Here is an 18,763-nt window from a genome sequence, read left to right on the forward strand (position 1 = left end):
GGGCCACTGTCCGTGTGGAGTTTGCATGTTCTCCTCGTGTCTGCCTGGATCTCACCCCCACAACCCAAAGATATGCCGCGTAGGCGGATTGGCTACGCTAAATTGCTCCTCAATTGGAAGAATGTTTTTTAAAAATAAGATTTTTTAAATTAACCAGAAGCGTGTTCTTTTGATCAGATAGTGAGACATGAAGAATGGTGATTTTGGGCTGAGGTAACAGAGAGCCTCTGGTCTCCACGGAAGCCTGTTCCGGATGATTCATCACCATTAGAAAATGTGGGAAAGGTGGAAAGCCACCTTTCAAGAGTTGAATGTACCATAAATAAACTGGAGTAACTGTGACTTTTTTTTTAATGCTTCTTGAAATAATATGATCAGCAAGACTAGCAAATCATCTACGCCTTTCTTTTCCAGTGAGAACATCATGGCTACTGGTTTAACAGACAGCAAGATACATGAAGCTGAAAGCCCCAGAGACGAAGGCTCAGGTAAACAGATTAGAACTGCATCAGACGTTTTGGAATATTTAAGTTTATTTCCTTTAATCAAAAGGGGTTTGAAATGATGAAGGATTATTTTCGGTGAGAGCTGAGAACTAAAAACAAAATACTGACCCAGGTTTTATGGTCTTTTAGTGACTGAACAACACTCACCTTTTATTCTGCATCCGCTTATCCCCAGGTTTCTGTGGGCTATTCGAACTGTGATTCGCATGTGGCGCAATGGTTAGCACTGGGACTGCGGCGCTGATGACCCGGGTTTGAATCCCGGCCCTGGGTCACTGTCCATGTGGAGTTTGCACATTCCCCCCGTGTCTGCGTGGGTTTCACCCCCACAACCCAAAGATGTGCAGGCTAGGTGGATTGGTCATGCTAAATTGCCCCTTAATTGGAAAAATAATAATTGGGTACTCTAAATTTTTTTTTTTTAATGAACTGTGATTTGTGGTTCTCAGGCAGTCAAAGCAGCATGGTGCCCATGCAACGGATCCAGCATCTGTGCGGACTGGGCAAGCAACAGCACAACCTAAATTTTCCCTCTTGGGTCAGGAGCGCAGAGTCGGGACATTTGTCGACTCCGCAAAGCCAACCCGGGGGAAGTTGCCTTGGACATTGGGATTTTCGTTGGGAGCTGGCAGGGTTCTCTGGGAGTGGAGCTGTCATTGTGAAAATATAGGCCCATCTCTCCTGAACCATTCAGATTGAAGAACCCTTACTGCAGCATTCGAGTATAACCAGGGAGTGTCAATTAGAACATTTCATTCAATGTAAAATCATGTACAGAAATTGAAATGAAAAGGGGGAGAGTAAGGGATTAAGGAAGAGAGATACTATAAACAAAAAGCAAAGGGATTTAAAAAAAAAAAAATCTCCAATGATATAATCTGAAGAAATGAGACCCTACACTTTTAAAAGTAAATTTTCAGCGATCGAACCCCTGGCGATAGCCCTGCGGGATGCAAAAGCTGGAAGGGAATCCGGAGAGGAGACAGAGAGCACAGAGTCTCACTCTATGCAGATGACATGCTCCTCTATGTCTCGAAGCCACAGGACGGACTGAAGGCAATACTGCAAATACTGAAAGAGTTTGGAACCTTCTCGGGCTACAAACTTAGCCTGGGCAAAAGCGAGGCATTCCCAGTGAACCCAAAAGGGGGAGGGGCAGAGTTGAAGTGGCTCCCATTCAAAATGGCCCAGAACAGATTCCGTTACCTGGGGATCCAAATAGCCAGAGACTGGACACAGATCCACAAGTAGAACCTGACCAGCCTGGTGGAGGAAGTAAGAAAATACCTTCAATGGTGGGGCTCACTCTCATTCTCCCTGGTGGGGAGAGTGCAGACGATCAAGATGAACGTACTGCCAAGGTTCCTCTTTCTGTTTAGATCCATCCCGATCTTCATCCCCAAGGCCTTTTTCCAAAACATAGACAGGCTAATCATGGCGTTTGTGTGGGGGTGTAAGAACTCGAGAATTCCCAAACCGACACTGCAAAGAGGTGAAGTCAGAGGGGGCCTGGCTCTACCGAACCTACAATACTACCACTGGGCAGCAACGGCAGAAAGAGTGAGGGGATGGGTACAAGATCTAGACACAGATTGGTTACAAATGGAGGAGGCATCCTGTAAAGGAACAACCCTCTGGGCCCTGGCCACAGCAGCACTCCCATCCTCCTCAACAAGGTACACAATGAGCCCAGTGGTAGCGACCACGCTGAGAACGTGGACCCAGTTGAGACAGCACCTCGGGGTCGCCAAAATGTCCCTTATGGCCCCCACCTGCGGCAATCACAGATTCCCCCCAGCCATGCTGGATACCACCTTCAAAAGATGGATGCGGGACGGGGGCACACTAACTGTCGGGGACTTCTATGTAGGGCGCAGACTGGTGACACTGGACGAACTGACGAGGAAATGGAAACTAGTAAGAGGACAGGAATTGAGACACCTCCAAATAAAGCACTTCCTCCGCAAAGAGACAGTAAGGTACCCCGGGGCCCCAGAAAGCACACTACTAGAGGACCTGATAGGCACAAGCAGCGAGAAGTGGGGGGCTATGTGGGAAAATATATGGACAGCTACTGGACAGAGCCCGAACACCACTGGACGGGACCAGACAAAAATGGGAGGATGAACTGGGGACAGAGGTAGGATGGGGACTCTGGAGCGAAGCACTGAGCAGGGTTAACTCCACCTCCTCCTGCGCAAGGCTAAGCCTAATGCAGCTCAAAGTGGTGCACAGAGCACACCTGACCAGAACCCGAATCAGCAGGTTCTTCCCGGAGGTGAAAGTCAAATGTGAACAGTGCCAGAGGGGCCCGGCCAACCACACCCACATGTTTTGGCTTATTATTAACTTGACAAGGACCAGGGCGGGTTTTTCCATTCTTGCCACCGCAAAATGCCCGCCCGAAGCGGTCGAATTTCCCGGCCCGTCCACCGCGATTCCCGCGGCCGGTGAGACCGGGAAAATCCCACCCTCCAGTTTGTGCGTCTTAATGCAGGATCGGTATCCGTGATGCTAGCCTGTCTATCTCTTTCAGATGCTGACTGGCCGGCTGTGCTTTCCTGGCGTTTTCTGTTGTCTTTATAGATTCTTCTTTTGTGACATTGCTTTGGAACTTTATAGGAAAGAAGAAGTCAAAATTCAAATCCTTCAAGAAGCTATTTGTTAAAAAGAAAAAAAAGGAGTTCGTAGTCAACGCGGGGAAGAGCAGCATGAAGCAGAGTCAGTCGACGAGCGATGTCACGAGTCCAAAGTTTTGCACTCCAGACCTGAAGAGTGATCAGTGGTAGGAGGCTTCAACAATACTGCTTGTGAACTCTAACCCCTAATCGCCAGTGCTCGTGAGGTTTACCCAGCAGCAATTAATTTTCATACCTCCTGCCATTGCTTTTGTTGTGTGTGGGCAATGTGTTAATAATTTATTTAAACATAGGGGAAAGATTATGGGATAAAACATCTGTTGCAGTGCCCATGAACTCTGCTAACCAACATGGTGGTCTTTTTAAGTGGATTCTGAGGGACGGTTTTTATAGTAACATCTGCCTACGAGCACCCCAATTAGTAGTAATTATCATAGCCATTTCACAGACGACCCATGCTAATGACTTTGAAGTGTGAAAATGATTTGCATATTTGCAAAAACACAAAACATATTCTTTTCATGTAGGGTTCAATGAGGTTGATTATTCAGATGTTTATTGATGCACTATAAAATATTATAATTGCCCGTGAATCAATGAGATTTCTCTAATGCGTGCCTCAAAATGGTAGGTAGTCCACCAGCCTTCACACAGAGGTGACATTCTGAGGCCCAAGTTAACGATCAGAGATTGATTTTTGCATTATAGACGACGCAACAGCTGAGATCGGACTTTGTAAATTGATGTGATTTCTTTCTCCCTTACTCGGGAGTGAACCGATTGAAATTTAGATGAGTGTCGGGGATTTTGTCCAAACGTGATAAAACACAAAATGCAAACTAATTTCAGACAGCTAAAGGGACTTGCGCTTATTTCTGATAGGCTAGGTTAATCTGCTTTCAGTTCAAAAAGATCTGCCTGTGAATTCAAGCTCAACAGATAGATGCACTGCAGCTTGCATCAGGGAAAATAGATTATCCACATCAAGCGCAGGATTTCCGGCTCTCCCACTGGCAGGATCTTCCGGTCGCACCAAAGTCAACAGGGATTTAGATGGTCCCCTGCATCCGCAGTGGGAAAAGGCAGCATGACAGGGCCGCAAAGTCTCGGCAGAAAATGTCTCTCACAAAGAGCAGACCCTGAATTAAGAACACAAGCAATGGAATGAGTCATATTTTCGAGGTCGCTTCACTGTTGCAAGCTTGCTAATTAATTCATGTTTCCAATCTGCTCCCTTTAATTCAAAGTTGTTTCTTTTTGTATAAAAGTGGAGACTTTCAATAATTTGAATGAAGTCATGTAAATAACACAGCAAAATTGAAGTTTAGTCCGACAACATTTGTGTATAGTGATTATGAATTGAGAATAGTACATTCCCATTTCTTTCCAAGTTTTATTTCTGAAAATTGGGATATATTTTATTCTGTGTCATTTATTTGAAAAGAATTGAGCAAGATCGATAGAACACTTTAACACACATTTTACCACCACCAAAAAGTATGGCTACCATTCCGCCAAAAGGGAATAAAGTGAGCGCATTTAGCCGTGTATTTCTCAGTGCTCACAGTGCCGAGAAAAACATGGCTATTCAACACGACTCGTGTGAGGGGCCTGAATGGGGACAGCCAAGGCTCTGTACAGTGGGAGCTCCGCTCACCGGAACTTCCCATTGTACCGAGAGACTGGCGTCCCGATCTCTGAGGCCCCCAAAACGATCTCCGCCCCAGCCCAAACTCACTGTGGGAGAGTCCCCAGCCTCCCCTTGCAACCCCCCCAGCCTCCCCTTGCAAACCCCCCCCCCCCCCCATGCCGGGCAACCCCGTCCTGATCCACGCTTGCAAAACAAATGCCAGCTTGGCACCCTGGCTGTGCCACCCGGGCACCTTGGCTGTGCCAGGCTGGTACCCAGGTGGCACTCCCAAGGTGCCAGGCTGGCACTGCTACAGTGTCAGACTGGCACCAGAAGTGCCAGGGCACCACGCTGCCCAAGGGGCATGAAACTGGGGGCCTCCGATCCCCAGGGAGACCCCCATGTGTGCCTTTCCTTCTGGTCCCTGTTTGTGGGAACCAGTGCTGACCGGCGAGGTGAAGGGGCTGTATCCCAAAGCCTTCAGAAATCTGCACATCAGAGTGAAGCTAGCTGCCTCGATTTAATATGATAATGCCCATTGTGGGCGGGATTCACATCACAATGTCTGATGAGCCGGGTAGATCCCGGGAGCGGGGTCACCAGCTCTCATCAGCCATGTTGTGCCACGCGGCGAGCTGCTATGCTGGCACAGCGTGGCCGCGCGTTCGTTAACTTCACAGTTAGCTATCTGCCACGCATTTGCCCACTCCCTGAACTTGTCTAAATCACCTTGAAGCCTCCTTCCATCCTCCGCATAACTCACAATTCCACCCAGCTTTGTGTTGCCAGCAAACTTGGAAATGTTACATTTGATCCCCTTATCCAGGTCATTTACGTATATCGTGAACAGCTTGGACCCAACAAGACCTAGCCCCCACAAGAAATCATTGTCCATGCCTCATTAAGGGCCAATCTAGAGCGACTCCAGAATTGTGTAGGATTAAATAAAATTGAGTCTGCCTTCACATACCAACCTGTGAGCTAGTTATTTGAAGGAGCTCAGGAGGGAGGGCGCAGTGTAGGTTGGAGAACCAAACATGCACCAACTTAATACCTGACCTGTGGTCTCAGCCGGAGGATGGATTTACCCCTCTTGTTCTTTGAGTGGAGATGAGGGGATTAAGTTTTGTTGAGTCAAGAGACTCCTTGGACCTTTACAAATGGCAGCCAGGACCTGAGTGCAGGACTCCAAAACCCATTCTTAGGGTGTCCAATTTTCTCCACTATCCCAGTGGTTAGCACTGTTGCTCCACAGCGCCAGGGTCCGAGGTTCGATTCCTGGCTTGCGTCGCTGTCTGTGCGGAATCTGCACGTTCTCCCTGTGCGTGGGTTTCCTCCGGGTGCTCCAATCTCCTCCCTCAACTCCCGAAAGACGTGCTGGTAGGTAATTTGGGCATTCTGAAGTCTCCCTCCGTGTACCCGAACAGGCGCCGGAATGTGGCAACTAAGGGATTTTCACAGTAACATCATTGCAGTGTCAATGTTAGCCTATTTGTGACATTAAAGATTATTATATAATCGGGGTCCGGGCTGGTTCAGGTCAGGGGCCTGGACCCTGCTTTCCTGCCCTGTCCAGTTCCGTTGCAGGGATAATCCTCCGCAATATTCGTGGAGTCAGGCATGTTGGGCCAAAATGGGGGGGGGGGGGCTTGGATCGGAAAGTGGGAGGGTATGTAATGGGTGAGGGCTGGAGGGCCTTTCTGCTTTTATTATAACTGGGATGAAGTCCCACAGCACCGAGGTGTGTCTTTTCAGCACCTCAGCCGGGGAACCCAGCAGCCCCCATGGCTACTTCAGAATCTTTTCCCAAGTCAACAGGTCTGACTGTTCCTGAGTACACCTCAGAATGCCTTAGTGCCAGTCTCGGCATGAGTCAGGAAATTTCCCAACCCCCGCTACCTGTCTCAAGGATGAAAACTCATCCCTCCTGATCGCATTTCCTGACAATTTGCCAAGTGGCTTTCAAATTTGACCCATGGTTTGAAGGAGATGAAACAACACCAGCTAGAGTGCTTGAAGAGTTGGGCTATGTGATGTCAGACCTGTTCAGTAATTAGGCATTGAATTTGGGGACAGGGGTGGCACAGTGGCTAGCACTGCTGTCTCACAGTGCCAGGGACCCGGGTTCAATTCCAACCTTGGGTGACGGTCTGTGTGAAGTTTGCACGTTCTCCCCATGTTTGCGTGGGTTTCCGCCGGGTGCTCCGGTTTCCTCTCAGTCCAAAGATGTGCAGGTTCGGGGTATTGCTAAATTGCCCCTTAGTGCCTGTGGATGTGAAGGTTACAGGTTTATGGGGCTGGAGTAGGGGAGTGGGCCTAGGTGCATAAAACGGCACTGCTTTTGGGTTTAATACCCCTAATGTGCAAGTATGTTCAAAATATCAACAATAAAGGGAGTAAAACATTTGGATTTTTGCTCATCTGTAAATGTTTAGTAGCATGCAACAGGGCTAGTCCTAATATTCCAATGTCAAATTCCCATAGTGCAACACACAGCTTCTGGTCACCACCAAGTATGTCGGTAATGGAACAAATTATCTCAGTACAGCATTGTTGACTCTTTGTGTAGCTACAGCATATGGTCTCTGGTACAGCGGTCTTGTTTGTTTCGTCTTGCAGTGCCTACAAAAGTATCTTGGGAATCAGAGCACTGTCACACGATAGCATCTTCATCTCAGACACATCTGTGCAACAACCTCCTAAGCCTGTACGAGTGCTTTCTCAGGAGAGCGTGTCTGGACCTATCAAAGATTTACAGGTAATGAACAAGTAACATGCGTACGTAAATGTGCTTTATTATCTGGTTAGTTAAATGCCGTTTATTTATTTTGTAATGCGTTTGCCTCAGTGGCCATCATCCAGCAATGGCCTGTGAACTCTTTCGATTGATGGGACCATAGAGTCCCTACAGTGCAGACAGAGGACATTCGGCCCATCGGGTCTACACCGACCCTCTGAAAGAGCACCCTATCTAGGCCCACTGCCCCACCCTATCCCCGTAACAACACCTAACCTACACATCTTTGGACGCTAAGGGGCAATTTAGCACGGCCAATCCACCTAATCTGCACATCTGTGGACTGTGGGAGGAAACCAGAGCACCCAGAGGAAACCCACGCAGACACGGGGAGAACATGCGAACTCCACACAGACCCAATGTCGGAACTGAACCCGGGTCCCTGGCGCTGTGAGGCAGTAGTGCTACCCACTGTGCTGCCCCATTACAGAAGTATCTGTCCTTGCCCGATGCACTCCAGCATGTAACAGTTACTGGATCGTGATGAGGAGTCGAGGTGTCTTTATTGTGCAGATTACAGTGAAAGCCGTACTGCAACAGTGGCTTTTTAGCTCAATCCAAACAATGCCGCGATTGCCTGTGTGATGGTTGTAATATTACCACTGCAGAGGTGTAACCTGACACCCAGCACTTTCGATAATCCTACCATATTATTTTCCCATTTACCACAATCATCATTTCTGAAAATGGAGTGAACTGTAATTCAAGCTGAGGGCAATTGGGTATCGAACAATGAAGATCGACTCTGACCAGGAGACAGTTTACTCACATTGGTTATACAGTGCTGTGATTACTATGTCAATATTAATCCTTATCATCGCAGACCTACTTCCCAGTAATGTCATCCTTCTGTATTATGTTCAGTTTGCAAACAAAAAGCCATACAAACACTGCCAGTATTTAGGCCGGGAAAAAAAAAGCACAATCTCTCGCCCGACTTGAGAAGAGCTGGGGCATCATTTCAGTTGCATTATTTAGTGTAGCCCTTATTGACAATTTTCTTTTGACATCATTTCCCAATGCGTCTACTTACTAAGCGGCTTGCCTCCTGACAGTTCTCCCGGGATCATGCTTATTGACAGAGGTAGGAGCTCACCTTGGGACCCTCCTGTGGGTAAAATGGCTGACATGTTGCTCGTAAGACTATTTGGAATTCGGGCTACAGGATTCCGCGAGATGCAAGGGGACTTGTAATCAAAGAAGCCAGATTGTTGACTAGCAATGAAGCACATACATTCACGTGCCTCTAAAGCAGTGCACTTGTAATCGTTTGAAAATTACCATAGCCATAGGGCAAATGGCCCCTTCCTGTCAACCCTACCTCCCATAACATTGCCAAATCAAGCAGCAATATGGTTGAAGAATCAGCATTGACCCAAAGGATTAATTAATAATAACACTGCCTAAATATCACCAGATACCTCGGAATTAAACAAACCACACCTTCCCATGCAACCAAAAAGATAGGTCCGGATTGTGTAGTAGCAGGGCATCTAACAACATCTGCCGATTGTTAGATTTATCCTTGCATGTTTATATGTTTTTAAAAAACTGCATTTAAAGAGCACTTTTAAAGATCAGCGGAAGCTTCAAAATGCTTTACAGCCATTGAAATACTGTAGTCACCATTGTAATGTGGGAAACGCGGCAGGCAATATGCGCACAGGAAGATCCCACAGACAGCAGTATGCGGAGGAATGTGGGGTGGGGTTGGTTTCTGTAGCGCAGTCTGTGATGGAGAACTGAGTCACAGACCGCGAATTCCGAAAGTTATGGTCTGCTTCAGAGGGGTAATGACAGTGAACACTGACCATTTCACCCTCAAAAACCCTGCAAACTCAGGGGAAAAGTCACCGGAAGGGAAGTGTAAATTAAAGTGGGCAAATTCCTTGTCAAAACAGACACAGAAAAACAAATAGAGAGAGGGAAAAATGATTGGGTTAAGATTGAGGAAAAAAGGACACAGAAAGAAAAATGTTTTTTTTAAAAAAGAGCATTTAAAGTTAATTTTCAGTATTCAATAGGTTGACTGTAATTAATACTTATCACATCATTAAAGAGGCACTTGAACTTGAAATGGTGAGACATACCTTCATCGAATTTACAGTGCAGAAGGAGGCCATTCAACCCTTCGAGTCTGCACCGGCCCTTGGAAAGAGAATCCTACTTAATCCCCATGTCTCCACCCTATCCTCTTTATCCCCGTAACCCAGTAACCCCACCTAACCTTTCTGGTCACTAAGGGCAATTTATCATGGCCAATCCACCCAACCTGCACATCTTTGGCCTGTGGGAGGAAATTGGAGCACCCGGAGGAAACCCACGCACACACGGGGAGAACGTGCAGACTCCGCACAGACAGTGACCCAGCGGGGAATCGAACCTGAAGCTGCGAGGCAACTGTGCTAACCACTGTGCTACCGTGCTGCCCACCTTACTATGGGAAGTTTAATTTGTGTCTACTGCATAAATATAAATGTAGCCACAGTCTCAGAGGCTGCTCTCCCCTTTGAGAGCTGACTGGTGACGATGTAACCTGAAGGTCACCGCGAGGGAGCAAGATTGAGAAGGCGGGGCCTTCATGAATAACCTCAGTCGGTACGGTTGGTACGCTGTTGGCGTCACTCTGCATCATGAACCAGCCGTTCATGGCAAAGTGAATGGCGGAGCAGTGCACCTCAGACAGCAACAGTTGGATATTCACCTCGAGCTGTTTATTTATCCCTTGTCTGAAGTTCCTATAGCAACTGTGCCTGAATGAGAGTGAGCACCAATGGTGTCCCCATTATTTTGAGAGCAAAATCTGTCCCATTTTATTTCCAGCTATCTCTAGCAGGTATACAGTGTTATTAGATTCCATATTTCGCAATACTATATAAGACTCATATTGATATCCATACCAACAGGACATTAAACAGAGGCCAGTAGACTCTCAGTGATTAAATTGTTAAATCATTGGAATCAGCTGGATGAACCAATGCATCTGAATTTACCTTGTTCAAGCCTGCTAATGCTATTCCACCAAATACCAAATCTGCACTTACTGAAAGTGCAGTAGAATATCCAACTGCACAGTTTGTAATTTGTCTTCCATTAGCTGAAGTGACCCAGTGCTCGATAAAGGAGCACACCCATTGAAGTGACAATATTTAAAGGGAAATGGATCTCCAAATTGACAGAGCAGCTGTGTGTTGCAGTCAGTAAATGGGAGGATTAATCGTGGGGGAGGCTATGGTTCGGTCACGAACAGGTTCCAGCAGGCAGCTCGTGCAGGGTAATGAACTGAATTTCATTTTACTGAGGTACAGTTGTTATAAATGACAGGCGTTTCCCTGTTCACGGTAAACAGTTGCGATTCAAGTTAGGAACAGATTCATTAAGGGTGGGCAATAAATACGGTCTGTAAACAATTCCAAATATAGATGGCATCGGATATAAAATGCAGGAACAGGCCATCTGGCCTTACCCATCCATGTTGGCTTTTATGATGCACTTGAGCCTCCTCCCATCTTTTCTCATCTAAATCTGCCACTATAACCCTCTATTCCCTTCTCGCTCATACTCCAATGCCCATCTGGATTCCTCTTGAATGCATCTTTACTATTTGCTTTGACCAGTCCCAGCGGCAGAGAATTCCACTTTCTCACCACCCTTTGGATAAAAAGGTTTCTTGCAAATTGCTTCATGGAACTTTGGTGATCATAATATATCAATGGCCTCTAATAGGAAATATTCCCTCTGTATTCACTCCACCTAAACCTTTTGTCGTTTTAAAGACCTCTATTGGGTCGCCCTATGATGAATGAAGCACAATTTGTGCAAGGTGATGGGATGTAAACTGAGTCAAAGTGATCTCTGTTAGTTGGACCAGGGAACATTGGCAGAGTTTCCTGACTACTCCACAGATTGTGGAAGTAAGGTCAATAAACAAAAACCATTTGGGGCAGGATTCTCTGTCCCGCCACACCAGGGGCGGGATTCTCCGTTTTAGCGGCAGAGTGTTGACGCCGTCGTAAACGCCGGAGTGTTTTATGACGTTGTCGTTTGGCCGCTAGAAGCAGCAATCCTCCAACCCACAGGGGGCTAGCATGGCGCTAGAGCGCCTCACGCAACTACAGCTGCTGATACAGGCCCCAGCACTTACAACCGCGGGTCTGCGCATGCACACCACAGCCGGCGTGGGTCCGTGCATGCGCGCCACGCCTGTCTCCGTGCCGGCCCCCACGCAACATGGCAGAGCCCTACAGTGGCCTGGCGCAGAGGAACATAGGCCCCCCACGAACTGAGCCTGCCCATTGATCGGTAGACCCCGATCGTGGGCCTGGCCACCGTGGAGGCCCCCCCGGAGTCGGATCCCCCCCCCCCACCAGGACGGCCCCCGCAGCCAAAACGCCGAGGTCCTGCCGGGTAGGTCAACACACGAACGACGCTGGCGGGCACTCGGCCCGTTGAGCGCGGCAAATCGCGCGGGCGGCACCCGCACCGGCGCGATTGGCACCGATTCTACGGTCGCCGGAGAATCGGCAGCCCGGCATCAGATTCGCGCTCTCCCCGGCGATCCTCCGACCCCCCGCAGGATCGGAGGGCGAAATTCTCCGTAATCGGCGCGATGTCCACCGACCGGCGCCAAAAACGGCGCAAATCAGTCCGGCATCGCGCCACCCCAAAGGTGCGGAATCCTCCGCATCTTGGGGGACTGAGCCCTAACCTTGAGGGGCTAGGCCTGCGCCGGACTGGTTTCCATCCCGCCAGCTGGCGGAAAAGGCCTTTGGTGCCCCGCCAGCTGGCGCGGAAATGACATTGCTGGGCAGCGCATGCGCGGGAGCGTCAGCGGCCGCTCACGGCATCCCCGCGCATGCGCTGTGGAGGGACTCTCTTCCGCCTCTGCCATGGTGGAGACCGTGGCGAAGGCGGAAGGAAAAGAGTGCCCCCACAGCACAGGCCCGCCCGCGGGCACCCCCCGGGGCCAGATCGCCCCGTGCCCCCCTCCAGGACCTCGGAGCCCGCCCGCACCGTCTTGTCCCGCCGGTCAGAGAGGTGGTTTAATCCACGCCGGCGGGACAGGCATTCTAGCAGCGGGACTTCGGCCCATCCGGGCCGGAGAATCGCGGGGGGGGGGGGGGCCGCCAACCGGTGCGGCGCGATTCCCGCCCCCACCGAATCTCTGGTGCCGGAGTGGGGTCGGAGAATCTCGCCCCTGGTGTGGCGTGCTGGTGGTGGGATTCTCCGTCCCGCAGGCTGGCCAATGGGGTTTCCCATTGTGGGCAGCCCCACATTGTCAGGAAGTTCCCAGGCGTGGGTGCGCTGCCGGCGCAACGGAAAATTCCGACAGCACAGAATCCAGCCATTGATATCTTCACCTAATCAATATTCCTTGAGCTTGGACTATCTCCTACTCCACAGTGCTTTTGTTAACCCTCAGGCTAGCCCCATCTGCAACTTTTTCCCTCGTCGCAGGTGCATTATAACTATTGGGGTTCCTCCCTCCCCTCCTGCACTGGACCCCCTCTAGCCTGCTGAGTGCCAGTCGCACTTTCATGAGCCTATACCCCTCTCTCTCTCTCTCTCTCTCTCTCTCTCTCTCTCTCTCTCTTTTTCTCTCTCATCTCTCTCTCTCGTTCTCTTGTGTGTTCAGCACAAACACTCCAGATACCGTCCTTTCCATTATGTGTCAGAATCTCTCTAAGCCATGTTGTGAACCGGACTGACCCAGACATGGTCAGTTCCCACAGACGTGGTTGCCTGGGTCAGTCTCACTGTCCACCAGTTCCCACGTTCTGCAGTCCGTTCTGCCGTTGTCAATTTAATATTTATTCACAGCATTTATTTACTACCCTATTCACTTTCATTACTAAATTAGATGCATTCAGTTTTACTTTGTTACCTTTATTTCTCAGTTTAGTGCAACTAGCCCATTCTTTTCTCTTAATAATATCAGTTTTTAGCTGTTAACTTTTTATTACTAAAGTTAATTGTTAGGATTTTGCCTTGCCACTTAGTAATTTCTTTGTTTAATTGCCCCTTCACCTGCTATATAATTAAGTGATAAGATATGAATAAATAACCAAACAATTCACTATTGCTCTGGATTAACTTTCTTCTCTGCACCTAATTCTCACTCTCTCACCAAAACTTCCGTTTTACAATAACGCAACCATTCCGGCTCACTCCATTCCCGCTCACTGCACCGTACTCCCAACTCCAGACTGAGAGTCTGTTCCCTCCTATGTATTTTAATATTCTGGCCTTGGAACACTGGGCGGGATTCTCCACTCCCGCGCCGAAGTGCCCACGCCGTCAACCTCAACGGCGTGAAACGGCCCCTATCCCGACCGATTCAGGGCCCGGTAATGGGCTAGGAGCGGGGCCGCGTCATTTACACGTGCCAGGCCTTGTCGCCACGTAAAGGCGGCGCCGCATACATGACGCGGCCGGCGCCGCATAACTGGCGTCACCCGCGCATGCGTGGTTGCCGTCCTCTCCGAGTCCACCCCGCAAGAAGATGGCAGACGGATCTTGCGGGGCTGCGGAAGAAAGGAGGTCCTCCTTCAAAGAGGACGGCCCGACGATCGGTGGGCACCGATCGCGGGCGACACCCCGTTTGAGGCCCCTCCTGGTGCAGGACACCCCCCCCTCCCGCAGGCCGCCCCCCCCCCCCCCCCAGCGTTCCCGCGCTGTTCCCGCCAGCAGCGACCAGGTGTGGACGGCGCCGGGGGGAACCCGGCGTTTTGCGCTGGCCGCTCAGCCCATCCGGGCCTGAGAACAGCAGGGGTGCCGGAGAATCTCCATTTTGGGTGTCTCGGGCGATTCTCCGGCCTGCGCCGCGTGGAACCCGAGGGGGCCGTTCTCGCCGCTTGGCAGAATCACGGGAGGGCGTCGGACTGGCGTCGCGGGAAAATTTGGCGACCCAGGCGATTCTCCCAACCGACAGCGGAATCTCGTCCACTGTCTGTGTAGACTTTGCACCTTCTCCCTGTGTCTGGGTGGGTTTCCTCCGGGTGCCTCCGGTTTCCTCCCACAGTCCAAAGATGTGCCGGTTAGGTGCAGTGGCCATGATCAATTGTCCCTTTGTGTCTAGGGATGTGCAGGTTAGGTTACGGGTTTACACTAGGGCGGGGTGGGCCTGCATAGGGTGCTTTCTCAAAGGATCGTGCAGACCGGATAAGCCGAATGGCTTTTCTCTCTGCACTGTAGGGATTCTATGAATATGCTCTCGAGATGTATGATACACTGCCTCCACTGTGCTTCTTGCCCACTTGTAGCTGCCCTGAGAAAGGTGGATCTGGACCTTTGTTTTGTACTGATGGGTGAAACTGACTGGGTTGGGAGATTTTCTGTCTTGTCAGGCCTGCCTCAGGAGAAACCCCCCCAGAGGGTTTGCTGCAGGGAGGGGCATGGGTGGCATTGGGAGTTGCGTGGACAATGCGGGTCAAATGGGCCCGCCGCTCCCAAAAGCAGGCGGCCACAATGTGGCCAAATGCGGAGGTGGGCTAGTTAAAAATCCCAATTGTATTGTAACATATTAGGGTCTCTAGCCCCCCCCCACTTCATGCAATCCACATGCCAACTCATGCCTCCCCCTTCCAGTCCTATGGCCTCTTTTACCCTCATGACAAATGATGGCCCTTCTTTGCCCATTCACCCAATGAACAGAATCAATGAGCCAAATAGTAACAATAGCACGTGTAGAACTGTCACTAAAGCAATCCCATTCACAAATTTTCTTTTGAAAAAAAATGCAATTTCTACAATCCTACAGAAGTGTTAATGGCTCGGATGATTAAAGTATCAACAACAGATACTTCAGATACTTCACACCTCTTAGTCTTGTGCGAATAAACACTGAGATATTGACAAAAGAGATCAATCACAGAAAAAAACACTTTTATAACCACTTAAACATGTCAATCAAACAAAGACAATAATTCTCTCCGCTGCCAAAAGAGAACCTCACTGAGGTAATTATTTCATAAGTCTGGACTCTCAACCAAGCCTCGTTATACATTTCTGTTGCTTTTCATGTGCAATTTCATACGTGCGATTGTTACTGTATGGCTCATTGATTCTTACGCTGGGTAGTTCTGTGCATAGTGTATACTAATCTTAAGATTCTCTTATGGTTAACGTTCAGGCTCAGTCGGCAGTTATGAAGGCAAATGCAATGTTAGCATTCATGTTGAGAGGGCTAGAATACAAGAGCAGGGATGTACTTCTGAGGCTGTATAAGATTCTCGTCAGATCCCATTTGGAGTATTGTGAGCAGTTTTGGGCCCCGTATCTAAGGAAGGATGTGCTGGCCTTGGAAAGGGTCCAGAGGAGATTCACAAGAATGATCCCTGGAATGAAGAGCTTGTTATATGTGGAACGTTGAGGACTCTGGGCCTGTACTCGGAGTTTAGAAGGATGAGGGGGGATCTTATTTAAACTTACAAGATACTGCGAGGCCTGGATAGAGTGGACGTGGAGAAGATGTTTCCACTTGTAGGAAAAGCTAGAAGTAGAGGACACAATCTCAGACTAAAAGGACGATCCTTTAAAACAGAGATGAGGAGGAATTTCTTCAGCCAGAGGGTGGTGAATCTGTGGAACTCTTTGTCACAGAAGGCTGTGGAGGCCAAATCACTGAGTGTCTTTAAGGCAGAGATAGATAGGCTCTTGATTAATAAGGGGATCGGGAGTTACGGGGAGAAGGCAGGAGAGTGGGGATGAGAAAAATATCAGCCATGATTGAATGGCGGCGCAGACCCGATGGGCCGAGTGGTCTAATTCTGTTCCTATGTCTTATGGTCTTATGGAATTAGCATGGAAGAGACCTAAGCTGGCAAGAATTGATATAGGGGCCATTGGAGTGAGTGGGTGCAGGAGATGGCACTGAGTTGGAATGTAGGGTGCATGGAAGGGGCATGAGGGACACTGGTAAGACCTTTGGAATTTTTAAAAGATTCCCGAATCAATGGTTCAGTACTCTTCTGAGTCATGGAGAAGGTGGCCTCACTCCTATTAAATTGTGCAGGACTATGTGATGCCTACCTCTGCAATGGAGCCAATCAGATCAGGAGTGCAGAGGGCCGACTCACTAATCGCACCCTTATCCCATGCCAGTAAAAACTGGGGCACTGGGCACGGTGGGGGATCCCAGAATCCACCATTTTAAAGAGTTGTTATGTCTCTGTGAAAATCTGGACCCCGGAATCTCTGTGGTGATGATGTTTCTGTAATGATGGGGGGGGGTGTCTGTTGAACACCGAGAAAGAATCAGTGCAGGTAAGCTCAGAGTTCTCGTTTTTGCCAACTTTGGGTTTTATCCAAATTGCTGTCCAGTTGAAGTAATTATATGAGGGACACTCTCAGATGCATCATATATGACCTACTTAGAACTAAAGTGATCACAGCCCACCCTCGCGCACTGCTACAGGATGAAATGATATGAACTTGTTTCTGCATTTTCATTCAGAATTCCAGAGGCAATGAACTGGGGGGGGGGGGGGGGGGGGGGGGGGGGGGGGGGGGGGGGGGGGATGGGATCTAGGGTGTCCCAACAAGTTTCAAAGAGCTTTCACATTAATCTTCATGACTGCTCTGCAGTCATGCTCAAACCTCCCCACTTGCTCCAATTCACATGAAATGAAAAATGAAATGAAAATCGCTTATTGTCACAAGTAGGCTTCAACTAAAGTTACTGTGAAAAGCTCCTGGTCGCCACATTCCAGCGCCTATTCGGGGAGGCTGGTACGGGAATTGAACCCCCGCTGCTGGCCTGCCATGGTCTGCTTTAAAAGCCAGCTATTTGGCCCTGTGCTAAACCAGCCCCACATAAGATTGCCCGTGGGAACTACTAAATCAAGGCATTAAAATGTCTTTTTAACATCTGTGCGCTCTTTTACACCTCCACTCATGCCCTATTCTTGATCCACTGTGACGGAACATAGCTATGGTGTTCGTGGAAACCGCTCTCTGTGAACAGTTCGACCTAACGGCAGGTCTGTGCTTGATTAGCTCCCATGTGCAGCTGCCTGTAGCTGATTAAAGGATGCTGGGAAGAGTAGAGGGGTGCATCACAATCGGCCTGTCCGTATCCTTGCTGGTGATCCAGCATTTAATTCCTAAAAAATCTATATAAATTCCTTTTTCTATTTATTACAGGGGCAGGTACAAGAAAACATTAAACTGGGACCACCTCCGATGTTGATTGCAGCAAAGAAGACCGAAGATACTGGTGCTAGTTCTGAAGATGATGGACTACCACGGAGTCCTCCGGAGAGCTCTCCTCTACACGAAGCCTTAACACGTAGCCATTTAGCCAAGGTAAGAGCTCTCTTTGTCAGATAACTGTAATTGCAAGAGACAGCCAACCAGGCATGACTATGGACAAAATCTTCCAGTTCCATCATCAGCGGGGAGCTTGACGAACAGGGGAATTTAATTTGGTGTGAGTCCAAATATCAGTTTGCCAATAGCAGGGTGAACTTCAGCAGTTATGTTCTCAGGACATTAGAGGCAGGTCAACAATGATGGGAAGCCCTTTTGTATGGAGTGCACGCTCATTTAAAAAGTCAGCTCACTGGAATTAAGCATCCCCTCCAAATTAAACACCCCACCAACGGGAAATCGGACACTGACATTTACAACTGCACCAGGCGAGGAGAATTTATACATGATCAGTGGCAAGTTGCTGCTGCGCTGTCTTCTTTAGGGACCGCCTGTAAATGCCAGCCAATGCTCCAGACCAGGTGGTGACATTGAAAGTTGCATTGAAAATTGCCAAAGGAGAGAGGAAGAGTGAGTGGAGAGGTGATTGGGCAAAGGTGGAAGGGACAGTGCAGACTGTCCAGGTGCTCTTTAAACATGATGCCTGGACCTTCAACCCCATGAGGTAATGGTGACGATGGTGACTTCCTGCCTGCCCCTTCATGAGAATCAACAAGCTCCCTGCGGGTGCATAGTTAACGAGCTGAACAGTGCACGGCCGTGCGCGGTGAGCCATCCTGTCCCCCATTGCAACGGAAATCACTCCCACGTCCGTGCCCTCCACCGAACTTCGATTCCAGAGCAGAAATTCCGGCAGTTCTGATCCAGCATTCCCTGTGGGTAACAGAGCCGTCGGGAATTGCAGCTCAGTAGATCAGGGGCTGTATACATCACGTCTGACTGGGAGGACCAGATCATGGAATCACCCGTCCCATTCCAGCAC

The 18,763-nt window shown here is 49.1% G+C and overlaps 1 protein-coding gene across 6 annotated transcripts in view; it reads left to right on the plus strand.

The window, feature by feature from the left end:
• cracdlb (cracd like b) overlaps nt 1–18,763 on the plus strand; it is a 259,256-nt gene that overhangs the window by 156,232 nt on the left and 84,261 nt on the right. For all 6 annotated transcript variants that reach the window (XM_072477181.1, XM_072477184.1, XM_072477180.1 and 3 more), the window contains exons 2-5: nt 415–488; nt 3,129–3,291; nt 7,395–7,533; nt 17,716–17,877. In XM_072477181.1, coding sequence (XP_072333282.1) covers nt 425–488; nt 3,129–3,291; nt 7,395–7,533; nt 17,716–17,877 — 528 coding nt within the window. In that variant the 5' untranslated portion in view covers nt 415–424. The remainder of the gene's footprint in view (nt 1–414; nt 489–3,128; nt 3,292–7,394; nt 7,534–17,715; nt 17,878–18,763) is intronic.

Source organism: Scyliorhinus torazame, chromosome 15 (genome assembly GCF_047496885.1).
Source record: "Scyliorhinus torazame isolate Kashiwa2021f chromosome 15, sScyTor2.1, whole genome shotgun sequence".
In the NCBI taxonomy this organism is placed as follows: Eukaryota; Metazoa; Chordata; class Chondrichthyes; order Carcharhiniformes; family Scyliorhinidae; genus Scyliorhinus; species Scyliorhinus torazame.